The 13,215-nt window shown below is 37.6% G+C and overlaps 1 protein-coding gene across 1 annotated transcript; it reads left to right on the plus strand.

Annotated features, from left to right (window-relative positions):
- Positions 1–9,214: 9,214 nt before the first annotated feature.
- LOC134846259 (coiled-coil domain-containing protein 57-like) lies at positions 9,215–12,243 on the plus strand. Its single transcript, XM_063863536.1, has one exon. The coding sequence runs from the start codon at positions 9,257–9,259 to the stop codon at positions 12,128–12,130; it is 2,874 nt and encodes a 957-aa protein (XP_063719606.1). The 5' UTR covers positions 9,215–9,256; the 3' UTR covers positions 12,131–12,243.
- The last annotated feature ends 972 nt before the right edge of the window (positions 12,244–13,215 follow it).

Raw genomic sequence — 13,215 nt, forward strand, 5'->3', positions numbered from 1 at the left:
CCAAAATAATTGACATAAAATTAAAGTTTTTTAATGAATTTTTTTCTCCATATAATCGATTTTTCTGTTCTGCGACCACAAAATCACCAGATAATTGATTATTAAAAGAACAATTTTTTGTTCGACCACAAAATCGCCAGATAATAGATAATAATCAGAGAAACTTCGGTGCGGGTTTCATTTGGTTCAAAATCATCTAGAAAGGGTGTTTTAAAATTGTTTGACAAAAGAAAGGCCCTGCTCAAGGATTCGAACCCCTAGCCACCAAACGTATTCCTTTCTTAATATTTTACGACATACCGTTTTTTGCTGGTTGACAGTTTCCTACGCAATGTCCGCGCTCAAACCATCTCTCATTAACTGTTTGGATATTCTTATTTTTTGAAAACAAAAAACAAATTTAAAAGTATCACTTTTTGTTGTTTTAGGAAATATCAATGGTGACAACCAATGAAAAGATATTGCCATCCATGAGACCGATGCCATTCTTAGATCTTTTATAAAGTTTATATGGTAATCAGAAGGTCAAAAGTATCATACTAACCGAGGTTTCAGTCAGGAGTCCCTTCATCACATATTCCAGTCAAAATTCTTGATGTTATGCAACATCAAAAATTTTTCTTCAAGATTATCTTTTCAAGGTTTTCGATGTTATGGAACAGTTACGTATAACGCGCATAGAAGTAAATGAAAGAGTAAAGTATAACATGGATAGGAGTAAAGAGACTAAGATGGTTGGGAATCTAGCCAGCCAGGTTGAGAAAACTAACACCTGTACAGATAAAAACGGAAGTGAAATATACTGAAAAAAATGACCTAATATGAGCTACGGGTCTATCAGATACTTATACTAAGCTGCGCTTCTATTCCCTTGGCTCTATAAATAAAAAAAATGCTTCGAAACAGTTTTATCAATATTAGAGCTGAGTACGCAGGCAGCGTTCGCAACCTGTATTGCGAGGGAGATTCTCCGCTTGAGAAAACAGCCCGCCGTGGGTTTCTCGGTACACGTGCTCAAATTACTACCGAGCGTATTTAGAAACATCTCAGTGCTAGGGCTGGCGGCACCCTAAATTTTAAAAACTATTGGTTGAAAAAAAATGTCCATCCTTGATAAAGTCTCTATATTTTCCAGATTTCCAATTTCCGCCTCGGTTGCCGCCGTTCCTAAGTTACAAACTGAGCCTCCGCTAATTTATTAGGGAGCCCACTAACATTTATTCCACAGAAGCTGCCTACCAACAGCCCATGGGACGAGCTTCAAACCGTCTGGTAGCTTCTGATCTGTCCTTTAAATGTATTGTGGCTCTTAAATAGAAGGAATTTGAGTGGAAGCGAAATTTCGCTTTACCACGGGATTTAAATTTGAAAGCATAGATATTCTTCCTGAACTTTTCAGACAAGATATGCCAAGCAATCCATCTTCCGTAACAGTTTTTCAGCAAACACATCTAAGTTTTTGTACAGTTTTTTGAAGCTAGGCGGAGTCCACTTGCAATTCCAAGTTGCCTATTTGACAATTTAAAGCTTAGATTTTACAAGGTAAGACGTTCAACCATTGCAATCCAAACTTAACCTGGTAAGCATTAAAACTTTTCACACCAGTAGGTTCTAGATTCAAAATAATTTGAGAACTTTTGTTATCAAGAAAGGATTATTTCAATTTTTTTGAATTCCGTTAGCCGGAGCTAGTTCAAAGTTTGTTGAATCAAGCCAAAGACTTAATGCATCTTATATGTTCCAACTTCGTGCTTCAAATCTGAATTTTCCTGTAGAGTACTTTCTGCTCCTACTGAAAAGGCTAAAAAAGCGCCTTTGCTAGTAGGCGAGCGGTAGATACACTCAAGTTACCTTTGGTTTGCGGGAGAACTACTTGCAAAACTAAGCTATCATTCATTTTTACATTTGTTATCTTGCATAAAGAATTTCATAAAATTCAATCGCATCATTCCAAAAAATCACTTTACAAAAAATATATTAACTTTGGCATAATACAATAGTTTTGCTAGAGGTAGAAACCATAATGTTCATCCAGCTTATCAAAAACGTCCAAATTTTTCCAGCTTATATATTTCTCGCATTTTTTTGCAACAAGATTCGACGATATGGAAGCCTACGATTTGTAAGTTCATCTTGGATTTCATTTTTTGGACAAACTTTTCGAAATTGACCTTGAATTGTTTTGTACTGCGTACTTGTGGTCTGTCCTAGAAAACGAGGCTCACGTTTTTTTTCTGTTTTTTTTGTCTTAAGCCAAAGTTTGTTCTCCGATTCAAGTTTGTTTTTGAGGTCTCGGAGCACTATCTTAAGAATGGCGGCTAAGTTCCATCATCCAGATAACAAACGTCTTGTTGGGTTTCACGCATTTCTCCAGTGTGTGTATCGTTTCAACAGATATGGACCATTGGGGGTCCGACTTGGTGATTGAATTTTCCAAGAAAAGTTAACTCGGTTTATCGTAGACGCAATGAGTTTATTTGACCGACTCCGGGCTGTTCAAAAGAACCTGATTCAGCATAGTTTTCTTAATAATAGAATTCAATGCATTTCAAAAACCTGATTTGAGTAAAATTGAGCACTTCCTGTTGTCATCAAGCTCTATCAAACTTCTAAAGGAGTGCCCAGCAACTTCAGCTCCTTGTTTAATACCACATCCTAATTAAAAACTCCCAAATTAATTTTGACTCTCTGCGAAACTCCTGATCCCACGCATTAGACAAAAATTGTCTGAGTGTGTTGCGGAAGGCAACCGGTCGCAAACTTCTATCTATTTTTATGAGGTCGATACGTTTTGTTCCAAAAAAAGTCCTAACCGTTGGGGTTCTTGAAACTCTCCTATAAGGTTTAAGAGCTAAGTGAGCAGTTTTAAGAAAAACACCCCCCTGAATTTCCGCTTGATTTGCTAATATGGACCTACAAATCGCGAAGAATAATCTTGTACAGACTGGCTCCCGGTCCATAGGATAACCTAACTGAAAAATCCTAAAATAATTTTTGTCTCTCTGCAAAACTCTTGTTCCACGCTTTTAGACGCAAATCGTTTGAGCGTGTTGCGCATGGCAGTCGGTCGCAAATTCTCATCTATTTTTATGAGGGCAATAAGTTTTGCTCCAAAAAAGGAAAGTTTTAACCGTTGGGGCTCTTGAAACTCTCTTATCAGGTTTAAGAGCTGAGTGAGCAGTTTCAAGAAAAAGACATTCCCTGAACTTCCGCTTGATTTGCTAATACGGACTTTAAAATCTCGAAGAACAAATCTTGAATGGACCGGCTCCCGACCCATTAGGAAAAGATATAATTTACTTCCAACTCAATTACAAAAAGAACTATTGACGTTTTCCGGATTTGAGGCCTTCATAGCAACTCTTGTTGAGTGCTTAGATACCAACTTCTCAAAGTTAGGAGTCAAATAATTTGCAAAATTGTCATCAGCAGCGCCCATTTTTGCCCTCCCTTAATATTTCTCTCATCGAGTACAGCAGCAAACTCGACGAGAGAAATATTAAAAAAGGATTCATGCTGACCGCCGCAGTTAGCTTTGTTCTCTGCCCAAGGCCTGTCCGGGCAGGCTTAACACTTGGGTAACGGTTTTAGGCAGTGAAACAGTATGGGCTTTTAGTTTTTTGTGTTGTAGATCCCATTGCTGTCGCTCGATTACAATGAATTCTTTTGAGTTGATCTAAGAAAACAAAATAAAGTCAAAAAATAGCCATTTAAAAACATTTTGCATTGTAGAAAGTATCATTCTTTTTATTCAGAAGATAATTGCCGAGGGAACACTTAATTCCATAGATACTATATTGAGTACTCGAATAGTAGAAAAGGCTGTATGTACGTAACCATCTGGCACTAGGTCATTACCAATGTGAGCTTTTTCGGCAGATTTCACATTAACACTCAAGACATTGAAACCATTAGATCTTTTTAGTCTCGCTAAGAGTTACATACTGGAGAGATAAAGTAACTCAACGAAAAAATCCTTTATTTAATTTGAACTTTTACTAAGTTATTTTTCCGAACGCAGTGAACTATTTTCATACGGCGCATGAATTTGCCACAATTTCGCACAAAAAAAAGGAAAAATTGCAAAAACTCCGCCAGTTTCCTTTTCAAATTGCAACCAAGTAATTGGTATGCTACGTTGTGGCCTTTCAATGAAAAAAATTGCTAAGTTTTTTTGATGTTCTACCTCTACTTTTACAAGAATTCCACAGAAGGAAATAGCTACAAGACAAGTTGAGTAATCACAGCGACCAGGAAAACCAAGGGCATTGAACGTCGAATCAGTTTGAAGAGTTGTTAGAGAACACAATGCCGCACACTACAACCGCGCGACAATTTGGATTTAAAGCTCCTATTATTAGAAAAATTTTGCCTCCGGTAGTTCTTCGATGCAGACGACCGCTCCGAGGCCCAAGTCTTTTGCACAGACTTGCTTGAGCGCTGTTTTAGGCAAATCGGAGATATCGTGACTGGAAAAAAGTACTGTTCAGTGACGAGTGTCGCTTCTCACTCTAAACGCAGCTTGTTATGGCAATCAGGTTTTGAGAGCAGAACTACTTCCTTCTTTGCCTGACACGCCGAGAGTTAGGGCATTTCAGCTACAAAAGGCCCCATGCCACTCTACCCGACCTACATAGCAATTTCTAGCAACAAAAATATTCCAGAGTTGCCCTGGCCATCTTGTAGCCCTAATATAAACCCAATTGAGCATGCATGGGATCTCATTAAATAAAAATTTTGAAGAAAAGTCCTCAAAATTGGTATTTTTGGCTCAAGGAAATTTTGCGGCATGGAGCACCTTCAATCCCGAAGTGATGAAAAAATCGAAAAAAACCACGCGGCTAAGGTTGACTAATGCGGCGCAAATAAGGACGCCATACTGGCTTTTAATTGGTAGATTTTTTGTTTTTTTTCTTTGTTTATTGAGCTTTAAATTTCTCTACTTGCTTTTTTCTTTTTTCTCCAGTGTATTTATCTAAATGATATGATGTCAGTTAGAACAAAAATCAAATCTTGTCCAAATTGAAGGTCATGAAGGCTTGAGTATTCTTTGATTTTAAATTCCTTGCTGTTTTTCCTAATCCTGCCGGCGCGTCTCGAAATTTGAAATATGATTGGACACAGGGATATTGAGTTAAACTATAATAACAGGATGTTTATAGATGAAGAAAAATTTTCAAATATTTTTAAAAGAAAAACAAAATTTATAAAACTCGCAGACAATGAACACTCTCACCTGTGCTCAAAAGATCCTGCGGCGCACCACCAGACTCCCCTTCAAGGAACTCCTTCCTCCAGACAAGAGCCTTGCTTGACTGAACTGTTTTTAAAATCGCTAATAGCCCGTTTGACAAACAGGCACGAACATCACTATTTCACATTGATTTAACTTTTAGATGACTTTGAAGCTATGGCGTGAATAAAATCGAAAGGTCAGAGCTCCTAAATCAAAATTGATTATTACACTAGTGGACAAAGTTAGGCGCAATCTCAGGTTTGTACTACCTGAAAAACTTTTTTTAAATGTCGATTTCGGATAAAGTTTCCTTCAAAATATTTTAAAATTTTTGCTTACATCAGAAGCAAATAATCAGAGCTACTCTCTATGCAACTATCCCTGTTCGGCTGCAAAGTTTATCAAAAGTTTTGGATCTGAAAACGCCAGTTTTCGTCATCTGCATGAAGTGTTTCCACCTGCGTGACTTAGTAAGGAACGTATAATTTTAGTAAAATTTTCACATTGATTGTTTTCTTTTTCTCGATGAGAAAATTTAACGCCGCATGAATACTTTTTTGCTCCGTTTTTTAAGAACAAATTTACCACGATGCAAATTTTAGAGCAGATGAAAAAAATGGCATTTTCAGACCCGGAATACAATGATGAAGGGGAACAAGGCAGAAGATGTCGGAAGATGTCGGAAGATGGAACAAGGCAACCCTGAAGCCCAACCCCTTTTTGCGGGAACAATTCAGACACTAGTCAAAGATGTACAGTCAAAGAGTAGCAGCTAATACTTAGATGATGAAAATTTAACCGATGACTACAAGGTAGTACTCTGGAACCTACAAATGTTCTAAAAGTATGACAAACTTATGGCTCAAGGATGAACACTGAAAAATGCAAACTTCGATTTTTGGGACAGACCATAACTACACAGTAGAATTCAATTTAAACTCTATTTCGATAAAAAAATGACCCGGGATAAAAATTTAAAAAAGAGCTTCTCTCCTAGGATCGATCACAAAAAGGCGAACTTTGTCGTAAAGAATTGCTCAACGAACAATTTACGAAGCTTCAAAAAATCTCGGATAATTGACAAACTAGATGCTCATTACGGTTTTTACCTTCTGAAAAGATGCTTTAGAATGCCAAAACTCCTATATTTTTTGCGTACGAGCTCTTGTTTTGAGCTAACTGGATTTTTGGAATGCTCCGACATAATACTAACAAACTCGTTGTGCAAGGTCACTAATAGGGAAACGGATTTTAGCCAGTTTTTACAAACAGTAGAAGGTGTTTTGAATGTTTCTTCCACTCGTCTACTAGCTTCAACCGCTGTCTTAGCCTCGGCACTAAGAAAATGTGGATGGAACCAATAACGATGAGCTTAAATGGTTGTCTGAAATTGAAAAAATTGAAATGGCTTCAGAAAAATAAACACAAAAATGAATGGAAGTGCCAATTTTTGACAGTGAAGCTGCTGCAGTTTGATTTTAGGCCTCAGGTGTCTTTGCAGTTTGATATTAGACTCAGCTGTCTTAGTCTCAGCAGTTGGAGCATGTGGATGGAACCAATAATGATGCGCTAAAACGGTGGTCTGGACTTGAAAAAAAGAAGAAATGGCTCCGGAAAACTCAAACCCAAAAAAATGGAAGAGCAAAATTTTGACAGCTGTTTAAAACTGGAACCAAGGGAAATTAAAAAATTCCATGCATTTCAGGTTAGACTTGGTTCCAATGGTTAAACGTGATCCCATTCAAAAAGTTAAATTTAAAAATATCGATTTAACGACTCAGAATTGCGATAAAACTTCGATCAGGCTCAAAAATTTGATGCGTATGCAGAAAAATTGTTACCGAAGATTGGCATGGCCGAAAAAGCATAGTTTATATATAACTCACACTCCGTCTGATATAGAGCCACGACACCTCTACAGGACCGATTAGAAGCAACCAGACGGTTTGGCGCTCGTTCCATGGGCTGTTGGTTAGCAGCTCCTGTGGGATGTAACTTAAAAGACTCCCCACTTGTTTACTCGGCACTATGCATACTCGGAACTATATGTGACAAAAACAACTTTCGACGAGTTTTTTTTATTTGTAATACAATATATATTTATACATATATACATATATTGAAGAAATTTTTGCTAAAAAGTAAATTTCAAACGTTTTCGCAACTATGTGCATCGTCAGGATTTTTACAATAAACTAATCTAAATGACGATAAAACATCAATTTACAAATGTTATTTACAAAAAATCACATACAATTTGGTTCTAAACCATCATGATAAAAAATTAGCCAATCACAGTTGACCTCTAAATTACTATTAAGATTAAAATACTTTTCACCTCTAAAATTAATTAAACATTTTTAAATTAATTTGTTTGGAAGTTTCTGAGTCATAATTTCGATTTAGACATGTACGTTTTAAATAAAAAACCAAAACTGTTTTGGGACTAAGTTTTCAGTGTTAACTCCCTGCTCCTAAAATCATCGCGCGTGTTCAAGCCCGGTCTCTCTTTCCTGACATGTATTGCCTCTAGTGTTAGCAATTTGTTTGGTTGTTTGACCTATCTATAATTTTCCAACTAAGATCTGCGCTATTTCCCTCGAGTTGGCATTGCTGAAGGTGGAGGCCTACCAGTGAGTCTGCTTTCTTATGTTCCTCAACTCTATTGGTAAAATGTCGAACAGTTTGTCCGACATAGGTGGAAGTGCATCCACTACATGACAGTTTATAAACCACTCTTGACAAAGTATTGGCTCTGGTTCCCTCTATATTGCACCATCAGCATTGGGGGCTTCCCATCCTTTGGTGATTGAACTGACAAACACCCTCGATGATCTTGCACAAGGAGTCTGAAGCCACCTTTGCGGACCAATTTTCAGGGTACTGATTTGTCAGCCATTGCGCCCTATTAGTTTCCATAGCCTTATCAAATTGCTCCCAGCTAGATGTACTCCTAAAAACCCTGTGTACAGTGCCTTGGATAACACTACGCTTATACTGAGTTGGGGCGCAGCTTCTATAGTTCATTATAATCCCTGTATCTGTTGGTTTTTGATACCAACTGCAAGTTACACGCCTACCCTGCGATAAATTTATGTTCAAATCCAGGAACGGCAAATTCGCCTCCGAATTAGTTTTCTCTAGAGTGAACTGCAAATTTGGATGAAGAGAATTGGCGGCATCGAGAAGACAACTCGGCTCCCCTCTGACTGTTCTAACAATGTCATCCACATACCTGAGGAACAATTTCACCTGGGGAGTATCCTTCTCCTTGTTCTTAGCTCGGCAGCAGTTTTCACAGTACCAGACTATCTCGGTTATTGATGCGTCGGTTATTTATACGTCATCGGATATTTTTCCGCATTTTAGATGATACCAGTTTCGGCAACTCTCGCGTTCAACCCCCTTTGATCTATATGTGACTTTCCTGCTGCAACATGGGCACAAGCCCTTTTTGTCATTAATTTGCTGTACCTCCGTTCCCACTGGTATTTCTTGTCTCAGAGCAAACTCGTACTCTTTCAGCCATAAGTTTGCCAGAATTACAGCGAGGAACGCGCCCATTGCTAAACCATCAACTTGTACATACCATGAATCATTACACTTGAAATATACTTTGCTGACCGCCATATTCAAAAGCCTTTTCATGGTTGCTCTTTGAATTTCAGGAGGAGACTCCTGGCTGTACAGCTTCTGTAAAGCAATTTCAATTGCCTCCTTCAGGGGAACGTTGGTGTACAAACTTTTCACATCAAGAGATATTATGGTTTCATCCGGATCTAGAGCAATGTTTTCAATTTTTTCTCTAGCCTCTTTAGTATTGGTTTCTATATTTGTTCTATCGATTTTGTCAAAAAACTTTGCAAGCATTTTGTTAAGATTCTCATACGAGCTGCCTGGAAGTGATAGTACTGGTCCTTACGTTTTTGTTTCTGAAATTATTAATTTATTTCTGATTTTAATAGAACTTTCAGAACTGAATTTTTAGAACCGAATTTTTTCAGACAAGGATTTGACTCAATGTCAGTCCTCCAATCTTTAAAAGATGCAACTTCGGTGAAAGAGAAAGAATGGAGAGAGTTGTTAGAAATGAGCATTGAAAAGTTGGAATCAGAGCTGGAGCAAACCAAAAAAGCTCTTGAAGAAGAGCAGACGCGGTTTCTAGAACTCAAGACAGACTTCAAGCATAACTATGCGCTGTTGCAAGACAAAGAAAGCAAGTGCAATGGACTACAAATGAAATTTGAGCAGATGAAAGAGGCAAACGAAAATTTGAAGAACGACTACAACGACATTTCTGAAACAAATGAAAAGTTACGATCACAAATCGACTATGAAAGGACTTCAATAGAAGAAATTCGGGTATTTTTCAAAGATTCGATTGATAGACAATCTAAAGAACACGAGCGGACGAGAAAGGAACTTGAAAAGTACTACACAGAGGAGATAGAAGTTCTACAGAAAACAAAAACTTCGTTGATGAAAGATTTAGCATTGCTTGAAGAAAATTTCAATTCGCAGAAAGATCAATACATTGCTGAACACGAGGAAAAGTTCTTTGAATTAAGAACTGAAAACGATGAGAAGTTTTCGTCAATGGAGCAAAAGATATTCACTTTAGAACTAGAGAAAGATATGCTGTTTAAGGACATGCAAACTTTGACTGCGGCTGCCAATAGCTTACAGAGAGAGCTAGAAGAAAAAGACGGTTCTAGTAATGAGTTGAAAACAAGCAAGAAGACATTGGAGCTAAAACTGAAAGATTTGCAAAAGGTGCACCAAGCCCATATAAAGCAGTCTCAATATGAACTAGCTGAAATGAACGAAAAGTTTTCTAAACAGGCCAACAATTCGGAATTCAAAATCTCAAATCTTAAAGATACGTTATCGAAAAGTGAAATGGCATGTAAAGAATTGAAAATTGAGACGAATAGTCTAAAACAGCAAGTAAATGACCAGAAAAGATCCCAACTGTCAGAAATGCAAATCAAAGACGAAGAAGTTTCGAGGCTGAAAAGTAGGTTCGAATCAGATTTGATGCAGAAAGACTCGTCGCACGAAAAGTTGTTTGATGAAAAACGTAAATTGCAACAGGAGCTGGAGCTGTGTACTATAGAGAAAGACAGATTGGCAAAAATGTTGAACGAAGAAGGAAAACATTGCCAGGAAAAGTTGGATCGAATGAAATATGACCTGAAAGTCAAAAACGAAGACTTGGAAAGGTACAGAGGTGAGATTGCAGTGAATCTTGAAAATATTCGAGCCTTACAACAAGAAATGGAACAAAAAGATTTAGACTGGAGTAGAAAATGCGAACAGATTGAAGCTTCGAGTTATGAAAAATCAGAAGCGCTCGTCAAAACGCTTTCTGAGCATCGTTCAAAAATGTCTGTTGAGATATCAGAGCTGAAGCGCGCAGTGAATGCAAAAACTCACCTAGTCCATTTACTCAAGAAAGAGAGAGATTGCAGTGTTTTAACGTTAAGAAGGCACAATTTGTCTGTAGATTTTGACATTCCTATCAAGGATTCTCAGGTTGATTTGGATGGTCTAAAGTCAATCGAATTTGAAAGGATGACCGATCAAAACGAAAACTTACGGGAAGTTATCAAAAAAATGAGAGAAGAAATGGTAAATTTCAGTAAAGAAACCGACACCAAGCACCGTCGCGAAGTGCAAAAGCTAACGAACAGAATAACGGATTTGCAACGCGAGGTGGACGAAAAAAGCTCAAAGTTGCAACAAATTCAGTCGAGCAATCGAACTTTTGAAACTGAACTGAATAAACTCAGAAGCAAAATTGAGAGCCAAAGTACTGATGAAAACGTTGACAACTCGATTGCTACAGAGAAGTTCTCAGACATGCAATATGAATTGATGACGCAAAAACGGAAATCAGCCAGTGAGATCAAGAGTTTGAAATCTCAATTGGAATTGGCAGAAGAAAAAATAGAGAAGCTTAACCATGAAAAGGAGAGTTTGTTTCATAGGTTGAGAACAGGGCAGCAAAATTCAACAAGTTTTGGTCAGTCAATGAAAAACCATGAAGCAGAGTATATAGTCCAGCTGAATAATAAGTTGAAGACTGCGGCAAAACACATAAACTATCTGGCCAAGGAGAGGCAGAGGCTCATTGCAGCTTGCAACAAACTCAGAGCTGGTTCTCTAGATGCTCCAACTAAGTCGCCAGAAGCGCAAAAAGGGGTGTTCAAATCGCGTCTGGATGAAATCCAACAGTTGCAGTACGAGCTGGCTCGGAAGCAATTAGCGGAGAATTTTGAAGGCGAGACAGGCGGTGCTGGTAGCTTCAACCAAATTTCGGTTGATGATGAGTCAAATGAGAGACCGAAAAGGATCGACTCTCCTATTTTATCCTCTTCGCGCGGCACTTCACCATCCCAGACATTAGCAAGAATGCAAAGTAATGTGAGGAGAAACATTGGACCAGAAATGCATTCTTCCTCTTCGGCAGTTGAATCAGAGCCAACTCCAGACAGAAGAAGAAAGGTGGACCAAGGTGCGGTTGATGTTATGTCATCAATCGGTGCAGAAGATACGACGCTTCAGAATATAATGAAAATGGTTGACAAGGGTCCCGAGTCATTCACACCTATGATGGCATCCTTGAACTCTTCAGATGGGACTATGTTAAACAGATTCGCATCAGGGAATCAAATCTCGGAAGCACAAGAACACCAAAGGGTTACAGAAGGAAACCATACACCAGGGAGTAAGCCTGGTCAAAACCTGGAAGTTGTTGGGAAGTCAGAATCGATTGCAGCAGAAAAAGATCGTAAACAAGTCACTATGTCACTGAAAGCCCAGGGAAAGTTAGCCGCAGCAGAAACAAGAAAGAGAGTTGTTAGAAATTATAATAACAAATCGGAGGAATAAACTTAGAAAATGCCATAGACCCAAATTTTCAACCGTATTGTATTATAGTGTTTATGATTGTACATATTTTTCTTGCCGATATCTCGTGTTAATTTACTCTTTATTGACGTTTGCTCCCCAGAATTTTTGTTTACTCTTCGAGGTAAGGTTTGAGCCTCATTTAGTATTTGACATGCTACATTTCAATTGTTGCAACGTTCAATTTTTTTTGAAGTCTATGTTAGTTGATCATTTTATAGTTTCCTGTACGAATGCTGGAACAAGTATTTTAACTGAACGCAAAATTGAATGCAAATTTGCAATGTCATCTATGGTTTTCGTCATACATCTGTTGAAGCGCAGATGCCTTAACACTTTTTTGCTACACCAACTTTCAAAAAGTTTTTCAGAGTTTCATAAATCAAAATTTGCAAACGTTATATGCGTGGCTCCAAAGGTACTCGCAGGGGCTCCAAATCTGACCTCTGATTAGAGTTACTGACATTCTCTTAGTTTCCGCGATCTGCCGATTTTCATAATTTTTCTAAAGATTTTTCAAAATTATGCTCAAAACCAAGTTTAAACTCTCAACTTTATGCTTAAGTGCTTACTGGGGTTTAGTTTAGTTTTAATTGAATTAAATGATTTTTTCTGTAAATTCCATTTACATGAAAAAATGTCAGAATAGGAGACAACAGTGCTAAAATGACATTAAAATATTAATGATAAAATGATAAATTGTAGTGGGAGTCAGCTTCTCAACAAAATTTTGTCCCAAATCGTAGAACAGCTTTTTTCAACTCAGAGAACTTTTTCAATTTATTTTGGAATCCTTAATACTACCAAAACTGCTTCAATAAGATACCTTTCTTGTGACCCCCTGCAATCTTTCCTGGAGTTCCTCACAATTGGGTGAAAAAAACGACCCAAATCAAAGCTCCTTCACGCTCTTCGAGAGTGATCAGAACAATCAAATTAAAAAATTTCATTTAAGAGTTAAATGATTATACAAAAAATATAATCTTTTTTGATTTTTTTTGGTAAAGGAAAGTGCAGTTTTATGCTGTCGGTATTTTAGAGTCGAAAATTTAAGTTGAAAATACAAA

Source organism: Symsagittifera roscoffensis, chromosome 5, assembly GCF_963678635.1.
Source record: "Symsagittifera roscoffensis chromosome 5, txSymRosc1.1, whole genome shotgun sequence".
Classification (NCBI taxonomy): Eukaryota; Metazoa; Xenacoelomorpha; order Acoela; family Convolutidae; genus Symsagittifera; species Symsagittifera roscoffensis.

What these genes read in the sequence shown, in the direction of transcription:
- LOC134846259 (XM_063863536.1), top strand. Translation starts at nt 9,257, where the DNA reads ATGTCAGTCCTCCAATCTTTAAAAGATGCAACTTCGGTGAAAGAGAAA.